A 24,624-nucleotide genomic window follows, 5' to 3' on the forward strand; every position below is an offset into this window, starting at 1 on the left:
CAGGTTGACTGAAACCTTTTGTGGGATATACATTGAAATGTCTTAACATTAAAGGATGTCTGTTATTTTATTTTTATATTAGTTTTTTTTATTAATTGAATTTTATTTCTTGAGTGTTACCAATGTTACTTTCTAACTGTTTTTGTTCCGTTTGTTTCACTTTTTCTTGGTAGTTGGACTTAAAGTAATTGATCTGACTGTTGTGATTGGGATTACTGGGATTGATCTGGTTAACAGGGTATCTATCTGTTGAATGGATGGGATGATTTTTACATTGTGCAAAAAGCTTGAATTAATTTAGCACAGCAATTAAAAATGCTTCTTAGTTTACCGTTGTTGAATCTATTGTCCAGTTTGTTGAGATGCAACCAGACAGCTTGTGCTCCATGAGACAAACTAACCATTTTAAAAATAATTTATTGGTTGTTTATGTACAAGGAGAAAAAAATGAAGTAGAAAACCAAACATGAGTAGAAAAGGCAAATGTACAGGAGAGTATCTTTACACTGCATTGAGAATGTCTGCTGCTCCAGAGATAAAACTTTACTCTGACTGAACAGGCAATACTTTTACAACTGTACACAGCAGGGAGGGAGCAGCGTCAACCTCCGAGAGTACCACAACAACAACACACCTGCTCCTCACCCGCAAGAGAAGGAAACCATAACTACTATATTCATTTCCGTAGGAAATTGTCGTGTATGCCGTCAGCATTAGTTTTGAGCAATGATGTGCGATGAGATGTGTTTGTGAGGTTTTGTTCCCTCTGCATAATGACTCAAGTCGAAGCAACCGCTTAAAACAGAAGGCCTCTGGACGTAAAAGTCTTTGGTTCATCAAAGTTACCGGTTTTTTGTTTTGTTTTTTCAAGTCAAGTACAGCTGAGTACAGCAGCGTAGTGTGGCTGTAGGCTCGTTCAGAGTGACCACAGCGGCACTGTGCCGTGTAGTCATTTTGCCCTTTCGAGTGTTCTAACAATACAGTCATAAAACAGGAATCTAAATTTCAACGCCGCCAAAAAATGAACCCACAGAATATGATTTGGTCTATGATGAAGAGCAAATAAGGGAAAAAGTAGTGAACATAAAAAAATAAAGCTGAGTAACATTTCAATACATTGCACAATATAATACTGACAAATCTGTGATAAACCTTTCTAGCGCTTGCAATAGAGAGCACGTTATCTAAAGGGAGTTTTATCAGTCATAAAACAAACAAATTAAGCATTTATCACTCAGCTATAATGCCAATAAATAATAGCAATAATGAGGGCTAATACAATAAAATCGATTCCAGCTGTCTGCATTCACAAAAAGCACACGGTGAAATCAGATATGATATGCCTGTCGGGCTGGACGAAATGTTGAGTTCTTATCAGATGGCGAGCACTGAATTCCTCGCTATAAATGATACTGAGGGTCGCTCTTTAAAAGGACAGTTCACCCCCAAATCAAGTATTCATAGTTTTCCAGTATTTGATTTTTGGGGTGAACTGTTCCTTTAATACTTGCTCCTGTAACAAAGGGAAATAGATACAAAAATTTAGAATGGCTTTTATAATACGTTGCTAATGATAAGAAAAAAAAAAGGGAAACTCGTAACATGTTAAAAAGCTGGATAAAGCATCACATGATTTGGTTTTTGTAGCATGTTCCTCCTTCACTGCACCACAGCCTGTTCAACACTGCTTCTGTTTGTTGTCTGGGGAAAAAAAAGAGCAGATGCTGGATTTGTTCATGGCCTAGTCTTCAGCGCAGGAAAAAACACATGAATACAGAAGTACTAATCAGTGGTAAGAAGCAAGTCTGCGCTTGCAACAAATTCTCCTCATTTTTCTCAGAAATCATCACTTTTAGAGAATTACACAGAACTTTTCACAGGGAGACTCCAGAGGGACTAATTGATAGAAAAATAATCTTGTACACTGTTATACTCTTATTGAAAAAGGTATCACAAAATATTTTTAAAATCATGAGGTATGAAAGTGTGGAACACCTCTCACGCTTACTGTAGGCTCAGACACACTTCAGTGCATCTAGTGAATGGTTTGTTACTAGCAGAGCTTTGTTCTACATTACAGTTAGCCATGTAGCATGATGATCAAACAGACTGCATTCACCAGATGAAGTACGGAGCCTTTTTGTCTGGGCAGTCTTGAAAAAAATAAGCCGACACTAGTGACCTTTTTCCTCTGACAGCACACATGGGTAAAATAAGCTGTGTTACTGTGGTGGTGCTGTGATGCCTCTGTGCCAGTCTGTTGGAAGCTCTGTATCCACAGAGGCTTTACTTCACACAAAGGGCAAATCTGAAGGGTGGATAATACTGACTGAAGTAAGAACCAGCAGGAGAGGTACTTTCTGTGCACACACACACACACGCACACACACACACACACACACACACACAAAGTCCGTTTCTAGTCAGCTGCTGCTTCCTCCTCCATTCCCTCGATGGTTCACAGGTTAGAGTCAGAACAGGCTCTGAAGTTCAGGACAAGGTGCAGTCATAGGCTCCCTCCTCGTCTCCCTGCTCCTCTGTCTGTTCTGGAGGACAGTCCTCAGAGGGGGGGCGGGGAAAACCTCCTGCAGGTTCGAGTGGGGGCAAGGCGAGGCCCAGAGGAGCAGATACTCCTCTGCTGTCGTCCGCCCGTGGTACCGCAGCTCCGACCAGCCCCTCGGAGCCCCCTAGCTTTGAGCTCTGGCTGGCGGGCTGGAAGGCTTCAGGCTGCACCTGCTCAGATGCAGAGTCCATCAGCTGCTGCAGCTGTGGCTGGATCAGGTTGAGAAATGGTTTGTATCCCAGGCTGCAGATGGAGGAGAAAACGCAGAGGTTATAGTCACCATCCAAACACGTTAATGTCACTTTATGTTAGTTTCTTTTAGTAGACCAAAGATTTGTTCGTTAAAGTAGACTCACCAGTCAGTGGAGGCCCAGGTATCCACAGCTAATAAGCCGTTTCGTACACTCTGCACTGTTTCTGGAGGAACTTCTGGGCTGCCCAGGAAGCTGATCACCTGCTTAATGACGTTTGCATCCCTCAGGATCAAACCAATCACCACGCACCACTCTAGACAGCCCGCCTCCATGAAGACATGGAGGAGATACCTGAAGGACACAGGGAAGCGTCGCCGTCACATTAAGTCAAAGCACATAATCAAAGACGACTCGTCTGTGTGACGGAAGTGGAAGTGACGTCTCACCTGAGCTGCACCTGTGATTTGTGCGGGCCTTTGTTGGCCAGCTCCATGGAGATGTGTTCCAGCTCAGCCTGACTCAAGCTCAAAGTGGAGGAGTTCTCGTCCACCATCGTCCAGTCACCATCCACCACAGAGCTGGTCTCTGTCAGGTCTGTGGCTGAGCCGATACTGTACTCCTCAACTAGAAAAGTTAAGGAAGATGGTCACCACTTTCACTGTTTAAATGATGAAGGTACAGAAGGTTGATGAGTCTGTTAAGAAAGGGAACTCTTTAGGTCTTGTTACCTTTGTTGGTGAGCAATGACAGGAAGGCATCATGTGTCTGTGGTGAGTGTTGGTTGGAGTGAGCAGACGAGGCCGTGTCCATGTCTTTGGCCCTCTGCCCGAGCCCGTCTATCCAGGTGTGGTTGGAGGGCGGAGCCTGAGGTGGCACTGTGTCCATATCGCTGTTCAGCAGGCTGTCAGCTGACTGTGACTTTAACAGTCGTGTGTTCAGCACTAAAAGTAACAGAAGACTTAAATTGTATCTTCTCTGTCAGCTGTGGCAGGAGAAACCTAATATGTTGTTTTATAAATGTTGTTGTTACACTCACCTGAGCGACAACGTCCATTCTTCAGAGGCGAGCTGATGCTTCCCACAGGAATCACAGGGAACGGCCAGAGAAAATCCTTATGGAGTTTCTTTAACGCTGAAACAAAATCCTCCACTCGGGCTACGCGGTTCCGCTCACGGCACAACCAGCCGATGAGCTCAAAACCCAGTTGTGCAGAGAAGCATCCCAGGTCACGAAGGCGTACCTGCTCCAGGAGGTGTCGGGCGTGACGCCACAGCATCATGTCAATGTACATGTTCTCAGCACACTCCATATCCCGTCTGGCAGGAGGAGACGAAAACAATTACAAGTTATAGTGATAACCGGAATTCACAATGTGTTGCATAATATGTGTGTGTGTGTGTGTACCCACCCTTTAGCAGAGGCTCCTGTGGGCATACTGAAGGTCTTCTGCAGGTTAAACTTTCCTGTTGTGATGGAGTCTGCTGACTGAGACAAGCTGATGCTGCGATTTCTGAAGAACTCAAAACCTCCTGTGGAACTGGGTTCCTAAAGACACATACGTTCGTGTAAACAGTTTTACAGTGAATTGTTTGAACACACAGAGCATTAGAGGGGATCTGATTCTCCTCACCTGAGTAGTGGGTGTTGGGGGTGGAGTCTCCATCTCCCCTGATCCAATGGCTTTGAGAAACCGGATCATGTGCCGGCAGAGGTCCCATTTGCCCTGTTCAAGTGCCGTGTTGAAGAGAAGAGTGGCGTGCTGTCTGCTCACTGCGGGGACTTCCATGTTCTTTAGGGGACAAGAAGAAAGATCTTTAGTTGTCTTAAAGGAATGAATAAAACTTTTTTTTCCTTGCTTGTCAGTCACTACCTGTAGTATTATCAGATAGGAGGCTGCTGTGTCCAGATCCTGAGCCATAAGACACTCCTCAAACAGATCTTTGGGGTTTCCCACAGCTGCAAACAGGTAGTTCCACAGGGCATACTCTGTCTTCCGGGCACAGTGCACAATGGTCTGGAGAAAGAGGGGGAACTCGGTGATGAACTTGGCCACGGTGGGCAGCAGAGGGTCTGGTATGGGCTCCCGCGATGTCGCCTCTTCTTCCAGGACCACGTGAACCATAAGCTCCATGACATGAGGGAAGTAGGGGAGGGAGGCACATGACTGAGCCAGCATCAAAGCCTGCGGGAAACATCAAGGAGTAGAAAGACTGAGTTCAGTATGTGTTCTATACATACTGAACACTGAATAGTGTGTGTAGTATTGCTTACACTGTCCAAGAATACAAACAACATGTATTTGTGTTAACAGACTCTACATACCTGTTCACCCAGATTGCGAACCAGCAGCTGCCTCAGGATGTGGTGGAGGTAGATCTGTGAAGTCCTCTCTACAGTACAGTAGGGGAACAGCGCCTCCAGTGGCTCTGAGGATCCTTGAAGCCCATCATACAGCACAGTCTCATTGGTTGCCCCCAGTACCAAAGCATCCTCAAACAGCACGGCCAAAGGATAGATGTTGATGTGGAAAGGCAGCATGATGCGTCTGGAGAGGAAGGAGTGGGGCTTGCGATGGTCTCGGGGAAACAGCGGCAACCAGACTTTCATGCCTGCCTCTCCACAGGACAACCACAGGGCCTCCAGCAGGTGGCGCTTCTTCTTGTTGGAGCGACAGGTGGTCCACACATTCTCCACACACTGGGCTAGCACAACAGGGGGGCAAAATGGAAGCTACAAGGGGACAGAAAAAAAAAGATTTACATATAATGTATATTTTATCATATAATACATAAGTATCCTAAAACATGCAATTATTTCATGTTTGTGTTTGGACTCACCAGCTTCTTGTTAACAGCAGGTGTCTCTTTCTCTCGCACCTGTGGGCCTGAACGGTCCCGCTGCAGCATGATTAACTGGCCAGCCAGGTTCAACATGATGCTCTCTGCCATGCAGGCCTGCCAAACACAGAAAAAGTTTTAATACATATGTATATATGTAGTCATACTTCATTGAGTATGTGTATGTTAATGTGTTACCTGCTGCGGGGCTTTCAATGTGATGCCAGTTTCTGTGCGCACTGATGTGAGCGTGACAGAGACCACGAGGGCAGGGTGAGGGATGTAGCGGGACATGGACACCTCCTGCAGCAACTCTACACTAGCTGAAGGATTTGGACTGGAATGACAAATGCAATTACACACATTGTTAGACAGAAAAACAAGACAAATCTGACAAATCTATGTAGGGCAGCTGCTGCCAGGGGTTTTCTTTAAACACTACACACTGATTCTTTAGGCTTGGAGTTGTACATACCTGTCGTTCCTCCTCTCTATGCTATAGAGGCAGATAGAGCAGTCAGCTCTGAACAGGATGACCATGTCTCTGAAAACGTTGAGCAGCAGAGTGTCTGAGTGTAGCTTAGTGACTGAGGCAAAGGCGTTATCCAGGTTGGACGAGCGTTGATAGAGCCTCAACTAAAGTAAACACAGGGAGATCACAGCAGGACAAAAGTAATGAGAATCACCATAGACAGCAACAAATAGATGGAACTGGGTGATATCATGAATTGCTTATGTGAGGTGGCTCACTCTCACCTGCTCTTGCTGGTCTATGAAATTGTAACAAGCCACCACAACAAAGTCATTCCACCAAGCCAGACCCCCTGTCACTGTCATGTTCTGCTCCTGAATAGAAAAACAATCAGATTACTTAGACAAGTTCACTTCTGACACTACCTGCTTTTATTAATTAATAATTTTCTTCATCTTTATTGCTTTCCTCAAGTTATCTCTGTCAACATACCTGAGTGATATTCCCAAACAACTTCCATTTCCTTGTGAATAAGGAGTAGTGTGCAAAGCCCCGCCTCCCTGCTACAGCCATACATTGACCTGCTGTGTCTATGGCGGCAAACTGATCACACACACAGAGATCCATAAGACAAACATAACAAATTCAAGAAATAACAAAAAAATACAATTACACTTACTCGTATAGGCCAGTTGCTCTCTAAGTATGTGCTGTGAATCTAAAGAAGAATACATAAAATGATTAATAAACTAAACATTTTCTGTTGATTTGCAGTCTGTAACGCACCCAAGCAGGTGTGATAACATCTGATCCTTACCTGGACCACGTGCCAGTGCTTGTGTCCCAGTAAAGTGCTGAGTCCCTGAGAGAGAGAGGAGTCGGGGTTGGGGGGGTGGTGCAGCGGGCTGCCGTCTGGTGGGTGCAGGTGTGTGTGCGGGTGTGTGTCAGAGGTGTTGTGGATCTGCGTGGGGTCACCACAGGTCAGGTAGAGGCGGTCCTCACCGTGAAGTAAGACCTGCTCCTGGTTACTCTGTGCAGCCGAGAGAGGAGCAAACAGAGCATGAATGTTTAATGTGTGTGTTTGTGTGAGTGTGTGTGTGTGTGCAGTGATATGTTTTCATTACTCTTCTCACCGTGCAGGGGTTGACTGTGAGGGCGCTTTTAATGAAGTGGAACTGTAGTATGCCCGCTTGCAGGGAGGAGTGAGAAGGTGCTTCCATCTCCACATCCTGCTGCTCCTCCTGTCTCCTCCTCTCCTGTTTGTAAGGGAGCACCCACAAGTGGTAGCCCTCTGCTCCCCAGCTCTGGAGAGGAGCATAGTACACATTTTCCATTAATAACGGTCAAAAACAGCAGTTTGATTATTTGCTGTGCATCTGAATGTAGTTGTAAATAAATCCACATACCATAGAGCTGATTTTAAGGGGGTCCTTCTTAGTACCATCAGAACGATACCTGAGGGGCCAAAACACAAAAAATGTCATTAACATGATGTGTGACGTACACACTGGTGTGTGTGGATGTGCTTTTTAACTCACGCAAAGTCCTCTCCCAGAGTGCAGATGAGGTGAGCTCCAAAGACACTCCACAGCGACAGGCCACCACATTCCCAAGTAACCATAGCAACGCTGTAGTCAGGTGACCAGCAGATTAGCTTTACAGGGCCTGTCTTGTTATAGATATCTGAAAAATGGAAAATATATAGAGGAGTTAAATAAATGAGAAAAATCAATGTGACCTTACAATATGATGGCATTTTCTAATCTGTACCTTAGACCAGTACTTAATCTAGAAACATATTTTATTTGGGGAAAGAAATAAAAATGACAATCTGATCCAAAAAGCAAAAGCCACCTGTTTATTTTTTTAAATAAGAAAAAGAGCATCAGCTCAGACTCAGACTGAATTAAGTCTTAATTTTAAAGACAAACATGCCAGCCATTGTACATGGTGATGGGTGTATATGGCAGTTCACCCACTAGGGGGAGCTATGACTTTGTCTGCCATTGCAGGAGTCTGACCAAAGCAGGAGTGAACTTAGAGGAAAAACAAAGGAATGTACACCCAGGACAAAGAGACAGACAGCTGAAGTAATCCATGTGATCTCATTGAGGAATGCGTGTACGGGTTAGATAGGGCAAGACAGATAAGAAGCGGATGGAGACAAAAAAAACAAGTCAGACTGATACCTGGATAGTGTTTTGGGGTGAGCTCCAGTTTGTGGGAGAGCTGCATGGATCCTGTCGTGGTGTCTATCATGTAGACCAGCACTGAGCCACTGTTATGCAAGCAAACACACACAATCTGTTATTGAGTGAAGCATGACACATAATCAGCTACTCTAAATGTGCTTCAAGTGACGGGTCTATTTAATTTGCAGCACACTTTCAAGCTTTAAACTTCTGAGTACTACACCGGCGTGCCTGTGCATTTGATACACACACATGCATTCATCTACACCAATCACACAAGGTCAGAGTATTTATTTGTGCTCTGTGTGATTGCAACTTACTAATCACACAGCATTAGATGTGTGATTTCTGCAAACGCTGCCTGCTGCCCTTTAGTTTTAAAAATCAAAACAGGCTTCTTCAGAAAAACAAAAACCTTTATCTCAAGGGGAGCTTTGAATTAAGTGCAAATAAGACTAGGCTTTAATCAGATTGGATAATAAATAATAAATAGGATCTGTTGTGAGAGGAGAAAAAAAAGATAGAGAGAGGAAGAGAAGGAGAGAACTTTCTGCCAACCTGGCAGATTGCATAATCCATGAGGAGGTTCCTGACAAGCACACACTAGGTAGCCTCTGCAAACATAAACTGACAGATTCTCACAGTGGACACACATCGCACAGACAACAAACACACAAACACACCCAAGATGTCTTCCAGAGCTGAAGGAGGGATAGAAACAAGAGTGAGTGAGACAGTTACTCAGCAGACAAGTACCTGGCACAGCCAAAGGCCATCAATCTGTACTTGTTGTTGACAGCCACGCAGGTGCCATCAGTCACATCTGCTGCCCAGACGCCCTGCAGCTGCTGGACACACACACACAAGAAAGCTTGTTAGCAGAGTGTTTTTAACTCTATTCCCTTCATATTCAATAGTGTCCAAATGCAAGTCTCCAGCAGAGTATTATCATGGTCACGATTTTAATTTGACATTTATATCTGGATGTACATGGGGAACCTCAACACCCACTATCCAATACAAGAACACGATTTCAGTCCAAAACATTAATGGTAAGCTCATCCTGCCCTTTTTGGCTGTTAAAAAAATCTCTTGCAGATACAGTCATTACTGTTCCTGCCAAGAAAAGTAAAAGCAGTAAGCCTTGTGCTGACTCATAACCATGATGTTAATATAATTGATAATTTTTCTGAGATCTGACAACATATTCACCTGAACACGTCAGCATGAATAATTATTTGGTGCAAGTACTTCTGAGACTTTACAGACTACTCTTGCCCTTTCACTATCTGTGTGTGTTGGCTGTAGGCTGTTTTCACACATGAGTCAGGTCTGCATGTTGCCTGGAGGTGACCTTTCACACATGTAGCACACAGCAGGAGATGGTCTGCACCAGATGTGTTCTTTCTCAGTAGAGCATGTAGGAGAAATGACTAATAAGCAGTGGTGTCTGTTTTTTTACATTGATAACAATACTACATCTACATACATGCATGGCTATGTTACAAAGCAGACACATCAATATGCCCTCTTGTTCCCAGTGAATTCTCTGAACAATAGAAAGACTTTGTACCAGTTAGCAGGCAGCATAAGGTTGGTTTAATGTCCAGTCCAACTGATGTGGACATTTGAGATCTCATGTACAATATCTCAGGCCTGCAGTGCATGTATGAAAAGGTCTAGAGCTCTGTGTGTTTCCTTACATCTGCAGTGATGGTGTTGGTGAGCGGTGTGATGAATCCCAGACGTCCATCACTTAGTACCACAGCAAAGCCATCCAGGGTCACGCAGTACTCCATACACCGGATATACACCCTCTCCAGGTCCAGAGAAGGACCACCTACACACACACAACGTATGTTTTGATGTATAAAATAATCTAACATTTCCAACATCCATTTCCAAACATTAGCAACTGATTAGCTCCATTGATTTTTTTAATGTGTGTGTTGTAGCTGTGGTCTTCTCTAACCTCGAGCAGACTGCAGGTCTAGTGAGAAGGGGATTGTAGTAAGGCAGATGGCCTTCCGTCCATTGCTGCCGAGCCCATCCCAGTGCAGCACATGGAGGTAGCCGTCTGCAGTACACACTAGTAAGTCCTCCTGGAGAGACTGCAAACTGGTGGGAAGAAGGAAAAAAAAAACACAGAAATGAGATTACTATTCAAAAGAAAGTGGAGAAGTCAGTAGGCAGGCAGTAGGTAAGAATGGTGGAAACGGGATAAGATGGATAGATAACAGTGGACTATTCATCATCCAGCTGATGCATGAGGGAGGCCCATAAGTTTTACTGGCCAGCTGTGATGAGGCCATGTAGTCGCCACTGCCAAGACTCACTGTCTACGAGCACACAGGGAAACAAACAGCCATGTGTTTGTGTGTGTACAGCCCCTCTTTGTCTTCCAAAAAGTGTGAGGGGTTTGACACTAGCACAAAGGGACAGCCAAGAGTCAGAAAGAAGGGAAATGAAGAGGGTGCAAGCTCAGTGGGCTGACACTGTGGAGGAGGCAAACGTCTTTTACTGCGGCTCTCACAGCAGGAGACACCCACTCATCTCCTGCACGATCAAGCTGTGCCGGTGAAATGCCAACAGAGGACTCTCTCTCGCTCTCTCTTTATCTCTCGCTCTCTCTCTCTCTCTCTCTCTCTCTCATTTAGATGACAACCCTATAATCTTTGTCGAGTGCAGACAGTGGAGGAGAAGCAGATGAGCGCAGGAATGGGAAGGATGCAGACAGTGTAAACACAACAACAAAAAAGACGAGACAAAAGCAAAAGTGACAGTGACAGTTCTTGTCACTTGGCACACAAAGACGTCAAGCTAGAGGAGGATGTGTGGGATGAAGCGGGGATGGCATGTAACTGCAGAAACTATTAACAACTCAAAATCAGGAGAAAACTAAATGAAGCCTTTGAAGTATGTTGGTCTTTTTTTAAGCATTATTTATTTATTTTATTTTTTTAAGAAATGGCATACAAGCTTCTATGTAGTCATGACAATATGATGCTTCATTCTAAGCAGTTTCAAAAAAACACCATAAAAGTATGCAATCAATCTCCAATAACAAAGTGAAATACGGTAATGGATTCCATTTCATCCCAAAAATGCCTTGTTTGACTTTTGAGTGTCCCCCAACTGACACTCAAATCCAAAAAGTTACTTCTGCCATTTTTTTCCCCTTATGTCAATCATCATGAAATTCTTCCACCCACCTCCATTCATCTGTCCATCACTCCCCTCTTTTAGCACCCATCCAGCTCTGCAGATTCATGTATTTCTCTCTGCAGGCTTCTGTCAGCCTTTAAACATGACAGTGGAGGAGCTAAGCTTCTCTCAGCTATTCAGCCATCTCTCACTGCCAATGCATTTTCCATCAGAGGGAGAAAAGGCTTTTTAAAACCACCACAACAAGCTAATAAAATGTCCTTCAGGCACACTAGTCCTTTGTAATAGTTGGAACAAAACTGGAGAATCTTTAAATATCTCCTAGTTCACTGGTGCAAAAACAACTAAATTTGTCAACATGAAATGTATGAAGTGCATAAGCTAGAAGTGGTTAGGGAGGTACTTCATTTGAAAAAATGGCGGGTGGTTTCAGTGATTCTCTGTCTGAGTGAATTTTGATGACGCAGCCAACACAAAATGAAAGTGAAGTAAGATACAGACAGAGTCAAGAGAGTCACAACTGAGATTATGAAAGAGCCTCTACCTGGTAATGGGGGCCTCCAGATCCACAGGTTTCTTCATCTCTAAAGACAGAGCAGGGGCACATTGCTCCTCCTTGTAACCCGGGGTCACCTTCACACGGGGACTTCCTCTGTACAAACAATCCCAAATACTGTCAGTTTTACAAGACAATTCTAAAAATACTGAAAAAAGCTAAAACACTAAAAAGTGCGTAGTTCATTCTTCTTAGTTAATTCAACTGGCCAAGCTGACAAACATCAGCGAATATGCCCTGACTTGCCCGAACTCTGTTGTGTAGGAATGTGAGCACACACAGGCACAAACACACACATACACATCACACAAATGCTAAAGACCATTTAAGGAAGTGACACCACCTGAAGTACATGCTGACAAATTAGAAAGCAGGGTGCAAAAGAAACAGGGTTTTACAACCTATTTAGACACAAATATAAAGAAGTACTACTACAAGGTATGTTGCTACAGCTTTCACTGCTTTGGATGCAGACACCTTGGATTTCGAGCTTGGTGGCAATTCCCTAGCTTCCAGGAATCAGCATAATGGGGGTGTTTCTACAACTGACATGTATGAGAATGATGGTTTGATTAATCTTAACTTGTTAGTGCCAATGAGAGTTTGACTGTGTGCTCCACTCACCTTGGATAAACTGGCTCATAGAGGTACTTGTCATCTCCTCCACCCAACACATCAAACAAGAGGATGTAGCCTTTGGCAGTCTGAAAACAAAAGGGAAAAGACAGTCGTTAAAATAACACAAATTTACCTCAACCCAAAAAATGTTATTATTAGTCAGCAGATGGAAGGACATTTTTAGTACCAACTCTCATCTCCAAACTTTAAAAACAGAAAACAGATTCTAAAAAGAAATATGGATGTAAAATATTTACCAAAATGAAATGAGAGGGTCATTATATATTTACAAAAGCAATACATTGGCAAGAAATACAAACAGTGATGCAATAATAAAACAGACAGGAGCAAAACAATTTGAAATGTGGTGATAATATCACAAATTAGCAGCAGTATGTAGGGAGCCCTCACTCCTCGCATAATCTGTGATGCACTGCAGGAGGATAACAACAAGAGAAAGCTCAGAGAGAGAAGTTCCAGATCAACAGGTTTAAAACTGCAGTGCTGCATCTCTATGAGGGTGGCTGAGCCCAGCTTCTAATGCTTCAATTATTAGATTTTGAGTTCAATTTGTTTTCTTTGACTTGTCGAATACCGTACACTGTGAACAATATAACAATATAAGTGAAACAGCCATTGCCACTGTTAACAAAACTGCTTTTTCCACAGCCGCACACGTGCATGCTGCTGTCAGGGAAACGGCTGTAACTGAGTCTGTGGACTGAAACATGACACGAAAACCTGAGCTCGACTCCGCAGTCAGCAATGAAGTGCCAAGGTTTTGCAGTGGCTGGACCTAAAACAATATATGTCATGCTAGAACAAGAATTCAAACAGTACAGTGCAGTGCAGTATCATTTAAGAGCCTTCTGTTTACATTGACTTCAATTGCACTTCACAGTAGGCAGGGATTTGCTTGCTGGCTGTGTGTAACAGTAGTGTGGTGACTTCACTTCACCACTGCAATAAGAAAAGCCAAACCAGAGCGAAGCTGAAGCTTGAGAGGAAGAGAGCAGCCAGAGAGGGGACAGGAAGCAAGACTGAGGCCTGCTAAACCCATTAAAAACCTGGGAGCTGCTGCACAAAGGCAAATACACTACTACTGTATGTACTGTTGCTATCTGAAAATGATCTTCTATTTCTTAAACACAAAAAAGCCTTTAATAAAAAGGCAGCTTAAACTGCATCCATTGGAAAGTAAACACTTTAATAATTTGATATCAATAAAAATATGATCATTTGTTTACTGATGATGAAACTACTTTGATTGCTAATACTTGAAGCTTCATTTCTGACATGAGTGTGCAAATATTTGTAAGGGAATTGAGCTTGATGACAGAGTAAACATAAAGAGCAGAATTAATAATTTAGACAACCTGCAAAACTGCATCAGACAGACATACCATGACTCATCATCTTTGTATCAAGGATGTAGCATGAAGCAGATTTACCGTTTAAATGGTGAGAAAGTGAGACATAAGGCTTACAGATTGGCGTCTATGTGAGATAGGACAGTCTCTATCATTTTCATGTTAATCTACATATAGTTAACTCTCATTACAATGACCTAGTTAGTTATTATAGGCGACACACATGCTGGCATGGATGCACAATACTTTGCATTTGGTCATTTCACATGGAGAAAAGATGCTTTAAACATGCATCCATTTTCAGATCCACTGTTTTATAATCAGCATCAGGTATAATTAGGTAGCACAGCTGTTTAATAAAGAGCCATTTACTGTCTTTTACACTTTAAACAACTCAGGAAAACATGCAAAGCATAGTCTAACAGAAATACTGCTGCTTAAAATGGAGAAAGACTTTATGGCTCAATGTGATGTCTTCACAGAAGAAGCCCCCCCCCTCCAAACCCATATCTTCACAAATCTTCATTCCCAGAGGGAGGGCATGCAGGCTCAGAAAGGAAATGTGAGTGTGACTAGGCAGCTACTGTACTTCAAAAGCACCTCAATTACAGGAGGCAGGCAATCTCATTTAAGTATCAAAGATGGGAGGGGGAGGGGCAGGACAACTATTTGGCAACTCGGGACGAACTTCTGTTGTGTCACTCTCTACATCTCTTGCCTTTCATCTGGAGTTTGATCACACTAGTACATGAAAGCATTCACACGTCTATAGACGAGACTATGATTAGGTTTACTTTGACTTGTCTCGTCAGATAAGTGAAAAACTGTCGATGAAAGGAAGGCTAGATAAAGGCAGAGGGCCACAATTGAGATGCATCCCATGTTTCTTGGTACATTCACACATGCAGAGATAATGGTGCAGGAAGAGGCGGGATGCCAGTCATTGTCAAGTGAAGCCCAGCAGACAAGCAGGCACTAAGATTCAAAGGCAGTCAGTGGCCCCGCATAGAGGAAGTCGGGAAAAGTTTTTTTGTTTATATCCCTCTCACTAATGTGAGCAGCAGCAGCAGCAGCAGCATCCAAGCCAGACAGCCGATTCTTCTTCCTCTTTCATAAGTCAAGTACAGAGTTTATCCTATGCATGTGATACGACCATTAAACTCGGAATAAAGTGATCTGAAAGAAATCTGATTACTCAGCACGTGGGTTGCAGAAAAGCCAGAATAAAGCAGATGTCTTGTCTTAACCAGTTTTTTTTTCTTTTTAGATGAACTGGCATATATAGTTATTAAGTGATATGTGAGAAGCACATAGTAAATGATATTGTAATTACAATGCTGCACACAGGGCTTTGAATCTTGTCATGTAAAACTTGTTCTTCAGTTGTGCCTTGATGCTGCGTTTAAGAGACGTGGAACATCAAAGCACTGACTTAATGCTGCTGTAAGATACCAATAGGAAAAAAAACGAAGAGGTAAAATGCTGATGGGAAAGTACTGTACCTCAGGCTTGCAAGACTTTGAAAGTTTTTGGGGGAAAGTGACAAGTCAGCAGATATGTATACTCAGGCCTCTCCTCTGCATGTCTGAACACACCCTAATGGTCCACACACTCACAGACGAGCTTGTGGGTATCTGCAGTGGTTGTCTGAAGTGAAAACCTAAGCCAAGATGAGACTGAAATGACTTGGCATGTGACTATTGGGCCAATGATTCTGCAAACAAGCAACAAGTGCCACTCCGTGACTGTCTTTAGCCTTATGTTGTGTGAAGCTCTGAGCTCTGCTTAGCTTCTTCTTGTCCATACTGAGAATACTGAGCTAGCTTCTTCTAGGAAGCCTATGGTAGGTGGTGCATGATGCAGAACTGAAACAATTTCACAGACAAACAAAGAATAACATGCCAAATTAAAGGAACACCGCAAGCAGTGCAGCCATAGCACCGTAAATCCTTGACATTGTCTAGTTCTGGTGTTAAAACACCTCTCTAGTCTCAACAAAACTGTCCTTGTTACAGCACTAATGCAGGCTCCTACTAGTGCTTCCTGAATGTGTATGTATGTATATATATATATATATATATATATATATATATATATAAAACAGAGATGAGTTCGGTTGAAATTGTTTACACAACATGAGATGCTGCTCTTCACTTGTAGGATTCTCTTTTTTCTAGTGTTCCAATAACCTTTTCCATTGACTTAAAAAACCCTTCTTTTTCCTAACATACATACACACTGTGTTTTTCTCCAGGACAAATGTATGGAGTCTTTGCTGAAAACACAGTACTCAGTACTGCTGTGTGAGAGTCTAAAAACAGAGAGGGAACATTTTGGCCTCGGACAGATCCCAAAACACACACAAGGGAAGCTAAATGGTATGAAGTATTTCCCCTTTTGAAGAACTTCATCCTTTCTTGACTCCTGCCACAGAGAAACCGTCAACCCTCTCACCCTGTCGATTGCTTTCGTTACTCCTCTCATACTCTCAAGTCTTATTTGCGCACGCTTTCCTAAAGATAGTTCTAGCTGAGGTTTAGGAGGGCGATTACGTTAGCCTCAAGGTCTGCAGGGTGTGTGAGCAGCCAAACATCTGGAAAACAGCTGGAAGTTGAAGTGAAGACTACTGCCTGGGCAATGCTGGTCTTTATTGTTTTTGCAGTCGAAGTATGTGATTGAATCAACTATAATTAAAGTTTTAAGCAGTGTTGATTGGCATGTGCCGATGAATAACAAAAGGATGATTTTGGAGTCACGTGAAATGGAAACACTGCAAATGAAAATTCAAGCTTTCACCAGCTATTGCTCTTAAAAGCATAGATAGATATAGCAGCTATTTCCCTCTATTACATTAAGGGCTGCAGCTCACTTACATACAACCTAAGGTTATTTACTGTAGCTGCCACACAAAGGAACACATGTTTTAAGACGTCAGAATCAGTATATGTGTTTGTGAAGCTCAGGAAGTAAGTACCGGTAAGTGGTATTTTTAACCCGTGCACCTGCTCCCTGTTGTGCGCCTGGAACAGAGCCTGACTTACTGCTTTCCCTGACACGTTCACAGCATTCATTCATGTATACTTTGGCGTCACTAACTGAGACTGAGAGACAGAAGTGGAAGAGATGCACATCAAAAAGCCAAAACCTATTGAAGCCACTGCATGGACCAGCAAAACGTCTTTAGAAAAGTCCTGGTGACCTGGTTAAATGAGTCTTCACAGACATCAAGGGCCAAGGGTGATTATTGTAATATTTCCCCCCTTCTTTGCCATCCATTATAATTTCTCTAGGTTTTCTGTTCTTTTACTTAGGTTTCATTAGTTAAAAATATATAAATAAAATACATTTTGTTTAAAAACAGGTTTGTGTCTCAGGCCTGTTTGTGTGCTGTGTGCTCTTACCACCTGATAGTCTGTTCACCATTATCTATGTAAGCACATGTGCATAAGTATGGAGGTAATATACAAGCCAAAACTGGTGAACTTGTCAAACAATATAACACTAACATGTACAGAAAGTATCCAAAATGGATGAAAGCTATTCTTTATGCAGACAAACATTATGCGTTTGTGTGTGTGTTAGACAGCCTTTATTCTAAAATACACACGCAGTATTTCATTATTGTGTAGATTTTACAGAGAAGTGAACAGGAAAAATGCTAACTGGGGATTGTACATTAGCTGGAGTATGAGCATTTATATAATCCAGCCTGCATCGCAAACAAGGATGCACAAACACAAAGCAGTGGATTCCTGGAAACAACACTAATGATCCTAATGAATCAATTTTCTGCATGCAGTGCGTTTGCATGCTGTCTGCTCGTCCTGTATGTTGCAGATCACACGACCTTTGGAACCTGATTGAGTCATCTGCTGACTCGGGCACTTGCCGTGTGTGAGATTACTCAACATGACACTTCCTTTACATAAGTGGTTGAGTGCTCTGCTACAAGGTAAAATTATTGTTTAACAGTGGTTCTTGATCATGATTGCCACGAGAAACACTTTCAAACAAAAGCATCCAGCTTTAGATCTTCTATCACATACACACAATCTCCATGAGCTTCGTATTTAATTTACATACCGAAAAACACCCTGATCTCACTACCACTGCCTCTTTTGTCTCCTTCAACGTTTGGCACGGCAGATGCAGCATCCGTCTGTTTATTCTCTGAGCTCACACTAAGTATCAAAACATTAGCTCAACACAGACAGGGATAACGCATATCGATACCAGAGATTACACTTATTGGGAGCGAATTAAGTTATAAATAAATAACTGCAACTGGTGGAGGCATGACGTCAAGTGTGTATCAAAATCTGCTGTTGAGTTGTGTTTATGAATTATGTAAGGTCATGTGCAAATAATACTCTTCAACCTATATATTTCACCCAATCGATTTTTATGCATGATCAATAAGATAAGAAGTAAACTGTAATCATTTACATCAGGAGCCAGTAGGACAGTAGAGGACAGGTCTAAAGAAGCATCAATAAGCTTGTGTGGGCTTACATGCAGAAAGATGCCGGTGAGTCACTACATCTCCATGGAAATAAGCATGAATTTTTAAAGTCCTGTCTCTCAAGTTTTGTAAGCTGATACACTGCAGATTTTAGCTGTGGTTAGAAGGGAAGTGATGACTGGAAGGGAGTTGGTGATGTTTTCCCAGATAGGTTGTGTGTGCATTCCTCATATCAGGCATTTGGGTAAATTTGTATTTATACATCAACACACTAAATGAAGGTCACCGTTTCACAGAAAACCTGAGATGGAAGATCCTATTAGACAGTTGGTGTGAGCAGTCAACAACAAGCTGACACTTACATGTAAGATTGACAAACCCTACACAGTACTACACTTACTACTATCACTATTTGATGAAGAGCTACCGTTTCACTTTGAGAACTGATTTATAGCCACAGAGTACAATGATCAGCACAGGACAAAGTGTGGGAAAGTGTAATCAGCATGTTCAAACATTATCGGAAAATGTTAAAGGTCAGTTTGTTCAGGGACCACTACAGGCTAAGAGACAATTTACTCCTGTTTAGTAATTTACTGTTGTCAATGTTAGATCTTCTACCTTTACTTTGATCCGATGATCGACTGCAGGAACTCACAGGCTGCCTTTGGGTTACTTGCACACCCTTCAGTGCTTATAGCGTCATTGTTAACACTATCACTGGCAGTACTCAAACACTGCAATATATGCTTAAAACACTGTGTTACAATGATCTTTAAGTGGCTACTCCTCTGTGGTGGCAGTCAACCTGGAGCTACTCAACCACAAAGTGAAGACAATGCAAGTCAGAGCATGTCTTGTTCCAGTCACCACACATAAATACATGCTTTTTACAGCATGAAGAAGTAAAAGGACTAACACTTTCCCATGACAATGACTTACTTAGAACCTAAAATGTTACCTCTGCAGTGCTTTTGCTGCACACAATGATCTGTGTGTGGATGGAAAGTAAAGTTGTAACATAATGTGGGGAGCTCAGGGACTGTGTTTCAGTTCTGCTCTGCTCTCACTGCTCCAGGAATACCTTCCTTGTATCTGGAGCTCAGTGTAACAGTAAAAATAGGCCACACTCCGTTGTTTAGAAAAGCGCAGCAACGCTTCATTTTTGTCTTTGTAGCATTTGCCCTGTTTATTCTACTGTAAAGGACTGCAGCTAGGAAGACACTAGAAGGAAGCTGCTTTAAAAAAAAATCTGTTTTTATGTAACAGTAGGATCCCGATAGAATTCTACTGTCAGCGATTGATCACTGAAACATCTTCTATCCACTGACCAAAAATAAGAGTGCTTACTCCTACTGAGTGTAGAGCCCGAACAGATAAAGAAAATGGAAGAGGTGAAAAGATGCTTACAGGTGACTGTGCATGAGTGCACCACCGTTCAGAAGCAGCGTTTTATGCATGTGCTTTGATTTTAAAAGCACTAGGGGCACATAGATGTGGGATGGTCATGGTAATTGGCACTAGCGTACAGTGTGTGTGTGGATTTCCTCTTGTGGTTAAACATGGCCGCATGTCTAACCACTACAATCCTGATGGTTTAACATGCTGCTTATCGGTGTCCAACAACATAATTAGGCAGGAGTGCAGACGACACGAGACGTAGGCTGATCAATCAAACTGCAAATACAAGACGACATAGTGGATGAGGATACTTACTGCTACAGCGATCATGGAGTCGTCTGGTTTCCATTCTGCCTTCTGGTAGAAGCCAAACTGGGCCGCCGCCTTTGCAGACTCAATATAGCTGACTATCAAAACACTGGGCTGTGGGTGGGAAACAGGGATATGGCAAACAAAATGAGCACTTTAAACATCCTGCAGGGTCACACACACACATCTGACTGCCAAAGTATGTAAACATTTTACTTTCATTAAAACAAATTTCCAAAGGACAGTTCATGATAAAGCTGAGGGCAGAAAAACAGAAGTTAGTGGATCTTAGTGTTTTTGTAAAGCCACTACAATTTGTTATATATATTTGTAAGCTAGAGGAGGATTTGTTGGTTCTGATTTTTTTCCCCTCAAATGTTCGTTTGGCAAAGAAGCAAGACAGATTTGATTTGAAATTCTCTTCCAAAAATGGGATGACTATAATACCAGCTTGCTGCCAAAATTCTTTTACCTAGCGAGGCTCATTTGCTGAGAGAATCTATTTCAGCTCAGCAAACAAAAGCATGTTTAGCCTTCTATTTATACCATGCAACACGGATAGAAAGATGTACAAGTACACAGACTTTGAAGTTGTTGCCTTTGCACAGTATAAAACATGTATAACTTCAACCAAATAAGCCAAGAAGCGTTAAAACAGCTGTTGCAGGGGAGTGCTGAAGATCAAAAACCTTAACACCTGGCACAGGCTGCTCCTTGAGTTATTTACTACTTAAAGCCCCGTAGGTTCATTCATGTAGTAAAGTGCTTTTGTTTTATTACCATTTATCATTAAACAGCACATGCCATTACAAAAGATTAGTGCATAATATTCTATACTCCATTCTTAAAGTGACAAAAGGAATATGACGATTGTCTTTCTTGGTAAGCAGCATTGTAGAGGAGTATGGTGTTTCCATTCTGGTGACCTCTTTTTTTTCTTTTCTTTTCTTTTGAGGGACCAGACACAAACAGGAAGTGAAACTGTGGCACAACCATTTTTAATCCAACTTTTCCCAAAGTGTCTGGTGGCCTGAATCTTTTCAGTTGAGCACCTAATTTGGCTTCAGGCATGACAGGAAAGGCCTTGATATTGCAATAAAAAGGTCACTGAAGGTCTCCGATAACTCCAGCTATGTATGCCACATTAGACTTGATACCAAGTCACTGCACTACAGTGTCCCTTTCGTAGAATTAAATTTTAATCATGGCAGCGCCACCCACGCCGGCTGGGGAAACAGAAGCCTCTCTCCTCCTCAGGAGTCCCAAAACTCAGATAAAGCTGACATGATGGCAGCTCTGATCAGTATGCTTCAGTTCAGTATTAGGGCATTTTTTGGGCAATTTAAGAGCAAAGAGCTGATTGGAATGCAGGGTGGCATACTTTAACAGAAAATACATTTCTAATGTTGTCATATTTATGCTCTGAGAAGATAATCTGCTAGAATAATATGATACGCTTTACTGTTACTGGCATAATAAAAGCTAAACCTGCTGCACCACCTAGCCCCATAGATACACTTTAGGTGTAATGCACAACAATACACAAACAGACTATTCATTAAAAAAATGTCCTTGGAAGATTTCCGGCTGCATGACAAGCCCCAACACAAAGCAACCAGTACACATTGTTCTAACTGAACCAAAACTGAAATGGTTTCACAAAGTCACAGTGAGTGATTTTAACTAATGCTTTAAATTATTGCACTGCTATTTTCCATGTACACCACAATTGCAGGCAGTCAGTCCATGTAACTAAAGTAATCCCAGGAGACCATGAATAATTACATACACAATTACCTTCAATCACATGTGAGTCTAGCACACACCACTGATAATTCTGAAAGCATCCAGAACATCTGTGGGAGGGTGACAGAACAGAACAACTAGAACGATAAGCCACTGAAACACACAGATGGTGCCTCCACTGAGCTAAGTGGTCTCAAGTTGCAGTGGGATAGATAATATCTGGGAGAGATTTCATCTGATGGTAAAATGATAGTTGAGAAATTGGTGTTCAAACACAACCTTCCACAGATCCCTGTAGAGTTAGACTCAACAGTGAAGTGAAATGATGTGATGGACTTAGCAGATGCCAAAGATCCATGTTAAGAGGAAGACATAGGCCCAGTCGACATTCCTTTTCCTGGATGCCTCAGTTATACACCTAAGCAGGCGAAGCTCTTAAGAAAGAGGGGAAGCAAAACGGTCACATCCTGTGTGGGCCTCAGGAAATCAACAGAGACCCGGATCCATTGTTGCTACTCGATAATATACAGGGCCAGTGGAAAACAGACCGCTATAAACAATATGCTCAGTGGCAGGATATCAAATTAAAAGACCCCTCTCTTCATGTTCTATAGCGTAATCGCTCAAAACAAATGAGAGCAAGAATATACATATCACAGCACTGTATATAACTATACTGAATATTATGTGTACACTGTTTGTAGAGTGGACTGAACCACAATCCTATTGTACTATGGGTTTATCCTGGATAGACAGGATTCTTTTTCTGCTAGTCAAAATATATAGTGATGAAATGTTCTCTACAATACTTCTTAATAATACAGCCTGCAGCCACAACGGCCTACATCTCTTTGCACTCACCCCACACCTGACTTTACCTTAATATTTTTGTTACCTGCATGGAAATGATTGCCAGGACAGTATCTCTTTGACACATCACTGACCTGCATTACTACAATTTCTGTAGTTGTTTTCACTCCAGACATTACTCTACTAACAGCACTGGTCTCTTGGCTGTAGAACAGCCAGTTCAGTGACCATAAAGGACTCAGTTTAGCCAACTGTTTTTAAAGAAATCTAAAGTTTGGTTATAGAACCCAATGTAATAAAAGTAATGCTCATGAAGTGTATGGAAAAAAAACAACATTCCTGTTTGTACTAGGAGTTGCTCTTATCAAATCAGAGGTCTGTCAGGGCAAAACAACTTTGTTTACTAATTTTTGTATGAATTTGAGGCAGAGAAATTCAAATAGAAGAAGTCAGTTAATGTGATGACATGAATTTTTACATTTAAAGAGCTTCAGTTAGTGTTGAGAAAACTCAAGGTGCCTCAACATGGGGTTTGTGTGTAGTTGTTTTGACCAAAATTAGAACCCCCATGCTGATAATGACTTGACCTTTGACCTTGACTGTGTGTAGTGGTGTGTGTGTCTCAGACAAAACACTTGATTTGACTAAATACTAAGTGTGCTCCTGTGAACGGCCCTTTCCCTCCCCTAAAATATTCATCATATCAACTTCAGTCCCTGTGGTTGAAAGCATGAGAACGCAATTTAAACACGATGATACTGTACTGCTTTGTGAAATATACACGTGTACGGATACATAACATAACAACGTCATCTGACATTTAATCTAGGTATGCAGTTGACACCGATTGCCAACACGTCAATTTGAGTTGATCGTCACACGACACCACTGTTGTTCCATCTTATTAACTAAACATTGAATAATCATGAGTACCAAGCGCTGTGTATAAGAGGCAAATAGATAACGACCACAATTGGTGAGTTAGTTTAAAGAGAGTTTAATGGTCTGTGCTAAAATGAAAGTAGCACTGACTGTAAACAGTGTTTTTGTTGGGTCAGCTCACTTCTCACTGCGGTTTTTTATTTAACTTACCCGACTGAACCAGATGCTGAGCTGGGTCTCTGACAGCAGCACGAAGTAAAACCTCTGGGAGCTGGGTTGGATGTAGAAGGGCTCCTCTTCACTCCTAAGCGGACAAAGCAGCCTCCGGGGCCAGCCGGTAAGAAAATACATGACGGCAAACTCACTCCGACTCGACACTCCAAACAGTGTCGCAATGCCAGGTCTTCGGTGCCCCCTATTCCTCCTGAAGTGGTATTATTTTAATCCAGGTGTCTCATGAGTCCTGAAAATAAAACTTTGAACAGCTAAACACAGCCCAGATAACAGGCGATCAGTCCACGGATGCCATACAAACAGCCGATGGAGCTACACAGCTAGCACCGGGCTAGCATTGGTTGTCCAAGTTGAAGCTAATAAGCAGTCCAAGGCAGCGACAGTATAACCGAAAACAAAAGCAGCCGTCACCGTACAGCACCAAACCGCGCGGTACGGCTGACAAACGGATCGATTGACTTTCTCTCTCGGTGGCGTATCAGATCTTACGGCATCTGGACCAGTGGTGTTTAATAACGGCAAAGCGTCCAATCTTCACTCTGAGCTTCACCGTCGCCATCTTTACAAGAGTCTGTCTGACTCAACGCTGATTGGTCGCGACGTAGAAGCTTGCAGCGTGTTGACATCTGACGTCACCACTCCGTTATGTGAAACCACGTTTGCGATGAAGACAGCGTGGCTCGATACTGACACCTGCTGGTGTACACGTTAAACGTCCGCAGAAACCATACAGTAACCCTTAGTATAAACAAAAAAGAAAAGAAAACAGGTTTGATTAAGAGATTGTTAAAATATTTTCCAATATATAGAGA

At 42.4% G+C, this 24,624-nt stretch overlaps 1 protein-coding gene across 1 annotated transcript; it reads right to left on the reverse strand.

Moving 5' to 3' along the window:
* Nucleotides 1–399: 399 nt before the first annotated feature.
* On the reverse strand, nucleotides 400–24,379 carry ric1 (RIC1 homolog, RAB6A GEF complex partner 1). The gene is made up of 27 exons (XM_028417176.1): nucleotides 23,789–24,379; nucleotides 20,147–20,254; nucleotides 12,605–12,684; nucleotides 11,969–12,076; nucleotides 10,232–10,377; nucleotides 9,963–10,099; nucleotides 9,016–9,107; nucleotides 8,257–8,345; nucleotides 7,606–7,750; nucleotides 7,474–7,522; nucleotides 7,201–7,371; nucleotides 6,885–7,097; nucleotides 6,747–6,785; nucleotides 6,560–6,670; nucleotides 6,352–6,441; nucleotides 6,071–6,231; nucleotides 5,794–5,932; nucleotides 5,596–5,712; nucleotides 5,081–5,488; nucleotides 4,629–4,940; nucleotides 4,389–4,547; nucleotides 4,167–4,303; nucleotides 3,794–4,074; nucleotides 3,486–3,698; nucleotides 3,204–3,381; nucleotides 2,920–3,108; nucleotides 400–2,806 (listed from the first exon to the last, which is right to left on the reverse strand). Exons 1-27 carry the CDS (start codon nucleotides 23,927–23,929, stop codon nucleotides 2,491–2,493), a joined length of 4,329 nt encoding a protein of 1,442 aa, XP_028272977.1. The 5' UTR covers nucleotides 23,930–24,379; the 3' UTR covers nucleotides 400–2,490.
* Nucleotides 24,380–24,624: the final 245 nt, after the last annotated feature.

Source organism: Parambassis ranga, chromosome 12 (genome assembly GCF_900634625.1).
Source record: "Parambassis ranga chromosome 12, fParRan2.1, whole genome shotgun sequence".
In the NCBI taxonomy this organism is placed as follows: domain Eukaryota; kingdom Metazoa; phylum Chordata; class Actinopteri; family Ambassidae; genus Parambassis; species Parambassis ranga.

Excerpts from the sequence above, each read along its gene's own strand:
- ric1 (XM_028417176.1), bottom strand. The coding sequence starts at position 23,929 with ATGTATTTTCTTACCGGCTGGCCCCGGAGGCTGCTTTGTCCGCTTAGG. Across the intron at positions 6,671-6,746 it reads AGAGCAACTGGCCTATACGA|TTTGCCGCCATAGACACAGC; the intron begins GTAAGTGTAATT and ends GTGTGTGATCAG. Across the intron at positions 5,489-5,595 it reads CTGCTGTTAACAAGAAGCTG|CTTCCATTTTGCCCCCCTGT; the intron begins GTGAGTCCAAAC and ends GTCCCCTTGTAG.